This window comes from Egretta garzetta, unplaced genomic scaffold, assembly GCF_000687185.1.
Source record: "Egretta garzetta isolate BGI_Z169 unplaced genomic scaffold, ASM68718v1 scaffold85, whole genome shotgun sequence".
Lineage (NCBI taxonomy): Eukaryota > Metazoa > Chordata > Aves > Pelecaniformes > Ardeidae > Egretta > Egretta garzetta.
The window spans coordinates 1,937,327-1,945,126 of NW_009259718.1; the positions used below are offsets into that span (position 1 = coordinate 1,937,327).

Consider the following 7,800-nt stretch of genomic DNA (forward strand, 5'->3'; position numbering starts at 1 on the left):
TCACAGCAGGAAGTTTCCAGCCCCGACTGGTAAGTGCCTTGTTTGCTTTACTGTCTGTGCCTTGAGAGTTCCCAGTTCTCCTCATGCCTTCCAGTACCCTATCTGATGCGTGCCTGTTCCTCCCGTTAGGGAATGACACTGCTTTTCTCACCTGTGGTGTGTTGAACACAGTCTGAATTTGGGCTGCTGCGACACACAATTTGATTTATGGCCTTCAAAGATGCTAAGTGTTTGATGCTCTTTGCAGCTTCCTTTCTGTTGCAGATACTACTGGGTGTGCTGAGAGTCTCCTCCAGGAGCAGTTCCCTCCAGCTGCAGGACAAAAGCAGCACGCTTCCCTGCGTGATATCCCATAAGGATGGCAGCCCCTTTGCACATACAGCTCTCATAGGTGTGTCCCACTAAGCTAAATTTGAGAGTGCTGGGCTTTTGCTGTTCTGCCATCCAGCTCCAAAACAAGGAAGAGGAGACTTGGTATGGAGATGCTGAACTGTCACTGCCTGGCCTCGTGACTTTAAAATGAGGAAATTGAGCTTGCTGGTTTTGTATTCTCTTTTTATTAGCTCAGCTCCTTTCTCTGATGTGTTTGCAGGATCACTCTTGCAGGTGGAAAACTACCAGCTTGTGGTGGAGAGATTTCTTCAGACTGACTTTCCCTCCTGGGAGCAGCTGGCAAATCTGAAGCATGTGAGGGAGAAGAAAACCAGGCAAGTCCCTTTATTCAGTGCCCAATTAAAATAATCACTCTGTAGTTCCACAGTTTTTTTTGACTATGGTAAAGCTGCTTGTCAGCATAGTATTTCAGTGCCAAAGCAACTGTCCTTTGCTATTTGCAGGAAAGGAGATCTTTATCAGCAACAAACCCACCCACCATCTCTGTTTTGTTCAGAATACACCCAGCCTAGTAGCTGCCCTCTACTTCACCCTTTCCCGCTGCTCCTGCTAAATACCTGTGGGGCACTCACCAGAAGTGCTTCTCCCAGATAACTGCTTGTTTCCGACAGACCCCTGTCAGGAGTGAGGAGTTTCATTGCTATCACTTGTCGTTTCAGTGTCTATGTGCAGTTCTACTCTGAGGATGTTCAGGTTCTCCATGCTGCTGAAGGACAAATCCAGAAGGGCCTTAGGAGCAGAAACAGCTCCTCTTTGAGGAAGAAGGATGATGGCAGCTTAACATCCGAGCTGGAAACCCCAGAGGCAAAAATGCTGAAATTGGAGGATCCCAAGCCAGATACTCACAGAGATGAGAACTGTCAGAAGGGCCAGAGCAGCACTAGAAGAACCAGCTGTGTATCTCACCTATTCTTAGTTACCCAGAAAGAGGGTCTTATGTTACGCAATTACCAACTACCCAGAGAAGAAGATGGAGAAGGGCAGGAGCTGCAGCGCAATTTCCAAGCCACCGTGCTGTGGCTGGGTAGAGCTCAGCTCTGGAGCCACTCCAGAGAAAGTGGCAATCTACCAGAGCTGGAAGACACCAGCTGTGATGGAGAAGAGGGCATGACACAGCAAGAAGTGAGGCAGGAGGCAGTTTTAGGGGGGTGGCTTGATAAGGCTGGGACCTGGCTCCTCAGGGAGCCTGTGTGATAATTAAGGATCTAGATACCTAATCAATGGGACAGTGATTTTTGTCTTGGTTATCCTTGATGGTGCTAACCTTACTTCTCAAGCAAGACATCATAGAATCATAGAATGTTTTGGGTTGGAAGGGACCCCTAGAGGTCATCTAGTCCAATCCCCCTGCAGTGAGCAGGGACACCGCGCTAACTAGATCAGGTTGCTCAGAGCCCCATCCAACCTGACCTTGAATGTTTCCATCTGGTGGGCTTGCTCTCTTCTTGCTCTATTTTTCATTTTCTGCCTTCTTCCTAACATTTCTCATCACCTTCTCTCTCTCTCTCTCTCTCTCTTCCCCTTCCCTCCCCCGCCAGGTACTACTGCTCTTCATGGGGAAGTCTCTACGATGGTTTCCATTTCTGCACCTGGATGGGCTGTATCGCTTCGTTGTGCCCCACTGCTCGGTAAGAGAGGTTGTCTGGCTGTTTCACGTTGGAGACTTTTACTGAACTGCATGTGGGAGTCGAGGAGTCAGAGGGTGACTAAGCTCTTTTCAAGGCTTGGAATTCCCATCTGTCTTGCCAAGGAACTGCTTCAGTTCTGCATTTGGTTAAAATTCTCAGAGCTCTGAGTTCAGTGGATTTTTTTTTTTTCTTTAAACCATCATTCTTCAGTGCCCCTTTTTTCCTATATAGCTTTCATCTCCTTCCTTTAATAGTCCTCTTTCTTGCCTTATCACTCTTCTCTCAGGATTTGGAAGTGTTTGACAAGCTCTGTTTTCCACCTGTGCCAGCAAAGTTCCTGAGCAGATCATCCTGCCCCCGGTACTTGCCTGTCCAAGATACCTGGCACTTACAGCACGAGACATGGATCTCCTGTCTGACTGAGCACCAGGTATGCAGTCTCTTATTGCTCTGCTCTTTCACAGGTGGCTTGTACATCTCTCCAGAACTAGCTTAGAAAATTATTGATATGGAACATCTTCTTGATGAGACCATTCTGCTCTTAAGTTCCATCAGAGGCTGCTTCTGGGCTTCACATTTTCCTGCCTCAGAATTAATCTGGGGAGGAAGCATCAGTTGCTTGACATAGCTGTAAGCATGCAGAGCTTGTCTTCACTGCTCTGGCTGGGGATAGCCATAAACTGCAATCCATCTGAGTCCATGTCCCCCCACTTCTAGCTGGCAGCTAGGTCGGCGCTGAGAGGCATGGACCAGAGAATTTCTTCCATTCCAGAAATACTTAGCAACAGGTATGTTGGTCTGTCCTAAATTAGGTGTGACCGTGCCTCAGGGAGTAGGTCTGCATTCGTCTTTACTGGAGACAGTACTACATTAAACAGCCATGAATTATCCACCCTAGGAGTATGGTTTGGAAATCTTCCTGTGTGCAAGTAGTCCAGACTGCCCCCATCCTGTTCATCAAAGTTAAAGGGATTGCAGGTGTTAAAACTGCAAACTGGTGTCCAGACAAAGTTTGAGCTACTGCTGGTGTGGACTAGGTTCTAAAGGTGTCTGTTAAATTCTTGTCAGAAGTGGAAATAGGTGCAGCAGGGAAAATGAGGCTGAATGTGTGAGGGGTTTTGTTGGGTTTTGATTGTTTTAGCGTAACTTGCTCAAACAAATAGTGGGGTTAGAAGCTTTTCTGTTCAAAGCATGTTTAATCTGGGGTGATACGCATGCACACTGAAATCTTCACCAGTGCCTTATGGTAAACTGAGTTTTTCTTTGGTTGGCTTCTTCCTCTTAAGAAAAACAATTTGGAGTTAAGCAGATAGGAAGGCTGTAACACCTCTCTCTTTCTTCTTCATTGCTGAGCCTGAAGAGGCAGAAAGAGAGTTAAAGGGGCCTCTTGTCCCTGGGTGGGGTACATTGCAGCAAGCTGCCCTTGGTCCAGTAGCTCAGGTGCTCAAGGGCAGGGTCCCCTGAAACCAGGCTCAGGCAACAGCACTCCACTTCACCCTGTCCTCTGTGGCAATCTTGGAGTCAGGCTGCCTTCTGCTCCCTCTGTCTTCAGGAAGGACAGAAATCCCGGTTTGCTCTCAGTTTCACAGGTTCCCTTGTTTCTTTCTCTGGTGAGATAGTGGAGAGGACCTTGTGCGCCTCTCCCAAGATTGAGAAGCCATCTGTGACTCTTGGCCTTCAAAAGCAGAAAGGTAAGATTGTGGCAGCCTGTCAGGTAACAACAGATTGATTCTTGCTGCTTTCTGTTTCCAAAGAGACAGTGCACTCAGCTAACTGTGCTCCTGTATCTGAGAATAGTGGAAGTACGCCAAGATGTTGCATCCCATTGCATGTCAGAGGGCTGGGAAACTGTACATTGCATGTGTGTTGGGGATGGGAATGGCAATACTGTACCTGGGAAGTATGAGAGGTGGAACAGTGATAGCCTTATTGTGATGGGAGGGAAAACACCTCTAGCAGGTTCAGCTTGGTGACAGACCGTGCTACCTGCGTGTGAGCTCATGGTGTGTGTCGTTCTGTGTCGCCTCAGGCAGTCTGCTAGCCAGCGATCACAGTGTGAAGCTCAGTGTCTCAGTTGCTCCAGGCTCCCCTGTTGTGGTGGACGTTTACATTGCTGCCACCTACCTGCAACATCTCTGGGGTTTGCTACCTGGAGCCAAGGTCCTCTTCCAGAACTTGGAACGGAAAATCTCCAGGTACCCCTGTCTTCAGAGCCCTGATCTGGGCCCCAGATCTCACTGCTCGTATTGTCTTTGAAACCATCTCTAAATCTTTCCTCTTGTGGACTTTCCTCATCCCTTGCCTATGCCTTCATGTCTCTCAATCCCTCGCTACAAATAATTTTGCCTACCGTGTTACAGATGGTGACCAGCCCAGCCATGCCAAGAAAACTGCACGGTTTGGTTTCTATTGAGCCCTTTCTGACATCTGCTTCTCTTTCATATTGCAGATTCCATAACATTTATTGCACCTACATTGCCTCCAGTTGTGTAAGCATCCTATCTCTGCCAGCTTCTCACCTATCTTTTCCTTCAAGGTGAGTCCAGGGTCTCTGCCCACTTTACAGTGTCCCAAGTAAGGTTTCTACGTTCTAGGTTTCTCACCCTATTTCTCATTCCTATTTCTTCTAGTCCTGCAGGAGAAGCCTCATCCCCCTCACTAGTGTTTCTATCCAATTTGCAACCTCACCTGCAACACCTGCCCCAGGCACGGATTTTATGCCACTTGTCCTGTGTGCTGACTCTGTCCCTGCAGTGGGTTTGCTCACTGTGCAGCAGCATCTTCAAAGAGGTATTCAAGCTTCCACAGAGATAATTTGTGAAGAGCCTTGCAGATTTTCTACTCTGTTGCATCCTCTGCTACCGTGTAGAGGAAATAAGAGTTCCTATCCCAATTCCAAAACCTCTGTTTCCAGTGTGTGAAAAGGACTTGCTTACTAGAGAGGGACCAAAATGACAGCTGGTTAGAAGTGCACATCTGATATCCTCCAGGCTGGCAGCTAGGACCGGGGGTGAAGCGAGGATATTCAGGGGGAGAATCCTACTCTGTTAATGCTCTGCTTTTCCCATGTTCACTGCTGTTGGGGTTCAGCACCTTGCAGCAGGTGATTTTTCTCCCCATACAAACTCTTCCCAAGATGCTCATTGGAAATGCAGTGAAGTTCTCTAATCCTTTGCGTACTTAGTTAGGGGAGGCTTAAAAGAAGCAGTGGCTTCTCTCTTTTACCCACCCGTACACAGCTGTAGCTTTACTCTTCCTTCAGGGGAGGTGCACCCAGCACAGTCCACCATGTCCGTCGCACACAGGAGTGAGGCAAGCCAGTGCACGGTAAGCGCTGTAGAAATTGGGTGTGGAAAGAGGTGGGTAGGAGGGAACAAATTACACTACAGAGGGGAGGGGAAAATCAGATCAAGGATGGGATGTGGACAGAATAGCAAAGACGGAGCTGTCATGTCTTCCCAGATGTGAGGAAACCTCCCTGCCTCTTTACTGACATCTGTTGCCTGGGACATGACCCTTGTGAGGGAGCCGGGTATTGTCCTGACCTCCCTCCGCATCTTGGTCTGCCTGCTCTTCCCACAGGGTGCTGGTGGAGGACGGGACGGGTGAAGCTTTGGTGCTGTGCAGGAACCAGCACGTGGCGGCAATGCTGGGCCTGAGCCTTCTCGAGTGGGAAGCTCTGCAGAACTGTGTGCAGAGCAGGGGCAGAGTGTGCATTCAGCATGGGGAAGCTACCGGCACGGGGGTGAGTGGGTTATTCCGGTAGTGATTGCAGCGTGCTGGACTGGATTTCCCTTTGCTGTGGGTGTTCCAGTGGCTCCCAGCCTCCTTCGGCACATTCACTGGCAACACAACCTTTCTTTCCTCAGTGCGTAGAGGAACCTGAGGATCTTGTTGCTTGCTACCTAAGGAGCCTGTGCAGGAGTCCTCTTGTCTGTCGCCCTATCCTGCTGGATTTCAGCCTAGATAGGAAGCCCTCCAAGATCTTGCAGCCTGGTAAGCAAGCACTGTTGATGTTGGTAATAGTTAGCCTGGGAAGGAAGGGAGGAGCCGTCTCACCAGGCTGAGGAAGGAGAGCTGCCTTCACTGCCCCCAGAGAAAGACCTTTGAAGGATTTCCATGGAATTGTGAATTCTGTAGCATATAGTTAAGATGTGTCTTAGCAGAACTATGGTTACAAAAATACAGAAATAATATTATAAAAGTCACTTTATACAGCAACATTATATCTGAATTTTTCTTCTCTACACAGAAGCATAAAAATAGTATTGAATTGTCCGTGTAGTTGTGGTGAACAACTTGGAGCTTCTCCATTTAAATTTTATATATAGTTCCAGGAAAACATATCAGCTAAACAACCATGATAGTAATTGTTCTAAGTAGACACTGAGGGTGCATGGGGGGGTTGTTGTGTATGTGTGTGTGAGGTAGTGGTGGTGGGAGAGAACATGTTTTATTAGCATTCCCCTTTTCCCCTCCCATTCCCTAATATTAAGGTACAGGTTTATTTCTGTGGGGTGCCTCTTAAACACAAAGCTTTCTGGTTTAGAGCCAGGTTCCCAGTCCTTGGATGGGACGGGGTTCTGGCCAGCCAGAGCTACTGTGCAGACCTCTCAAATCAAGTGGTTTTGACTTTAGACAGGACAGCAGGTAGAGACGAGACTAGGCCTGGAAATCCTCACCACGGCCACAGAATTTAAAGCACTGAAGAGTTTCAAATTCATGGGTGATGATGCCTGATGTCTGAGCCCGTGCTGCCACAACTGTGCGGTTGCTGCGTTAAGGGGACATTCTTCTTAGCTGCCTGCACTAGCGCTTGAGTACAAGTCCAGGTGCTGCCAGGGTTGATTTGCTAAGCTCACCAAAGGATGCTGTGCTGTGGAGATGCTATCTTCTGGCTAGCGTGTAACACCGTCTGTAAGGCCAGGTTGCTGATAGTGAGAAAAGATAGTGAGAAAAACCCAGTGCATCAGCTCTGTGAGCAGCATGTAGTTCAGTGTTGCACAGTGTAAAATGTCTTTTTCCTCCAAGTTGGAGGGATGCTGGCCAAATGCATTCATCTGCTTACATCCTGGATTCATTAATTGTCCTGTCCTTTGAGGTTTAGCAGATGCCAAGCCAGCTGCTGCCAGGCCTTCCCTCCCCCAGCAACTTGCACAGCTGCATGCTGGAACAGAGCAGGAGCTCTGTACTGAGTTGTTACAGGTTGTATCTTTCCCCTTCAGCTCCACTGCAGCTGAGAAATTTTCAGTGCGGTGAAGTGGAGTTTGTGTCGCAAGTGGGACCCCGGCCGAGCCTGCTGTGCCTGAACGTGGAGGAAGTGGAACAAGAAGCCTTAAACTGTCTGAACAGCGAGAGGATTAGGAGGACGTCTGGTCACTGCCAAGTGGGAGCCACTGCTTAACACGCCTCCCAGTGGGAGGGGAATTACGGAAATTCCTTACTGGGATTGGGAGGTTTTTTTTTAATCTCCTTGCCAGTGGGAGCATGGGCCCTGCGAGCACAGGGTGAAGGGTGTAATCAAGAAGCTGCTGTGACCTGTGGAATTCCTGAATGGTCATTCTGGACCATTGCCACCAGCACTACTGGGCTACATTTTGGCAGAGAGATGTTCAATACTTCCTATGTGACAGCGGTTGCTTTGGGCCTAGGGCACACAATGTGTGTATTTTATATGGTAGTATCTACTAAATAAAGCTATTAAAATACAGTTTAAATAACACCGTATCTATTTTAGTATTAGGGTTTACCTGCTATATGGGGATTGAGGCAGAATGTG

The 7,800-nt window shown here is 48.3% G+C and overlaps 1 protein-coding gene across 1 annotated transcript in view; it reads left to right on the plus strand.

Moving 5' to 3' along the window:
* The window catches only part of CTC1 (CST telomere replication complex component 1), a 16,550-nt gene extending 8,750 nt beyond the window's left edge, over positions 1-7,800 (plus strand). Inside the window, exons 10-24 of the mRNA XM_035894605.1 lie at positions 4-29; positions 265-391; positions 593-707; positions 1,053-1,515; positions 1,932-2,021; positions 2,308-2,451; positions 2,739-2,809; positions 3,603-3,712; positions 4,051-4,216; positions 4,471-4,557; positions 4,652-4,811; positions 5,284-5,348; positions 5,604-5,766; positions 5,891-6,017; positions 7,247-7,800. Coding sequence (XP_035750498.1) covers positions 4-29; positions 265-391; positions 593-707; positions 1,053-1,515; positions 1,932-2,021; positions 2,308-2,451; positions 2,739-2,809; positions 3,603-3,712; positions 4,051-4,216; positions 4,471-4,557; positions 4,652-4,811; positions 5,284-5,348; positions 5,604-5,766; positions 5,891-6,017; positions 7,247-7,425 — 2,093 coding nt within the window. The 3' untranslated portion in view covers positions 7,426-7,800. The remainder of the gene's footprint in view (positions 1-3; positions 30-264; positions 392-592; positions 708-1,052; positions 1,516-1,931; positions 2,022-2,307; positions 2,452-2,738; positions 2,810-3,602; positions 3,713-4,050; positions 4,217-4,470; positions 4,558-4,651; positions 4,812-5,283; positions 5,349-5,603; positions 5,767-5,890; positions 6,018-7,246) is intronic.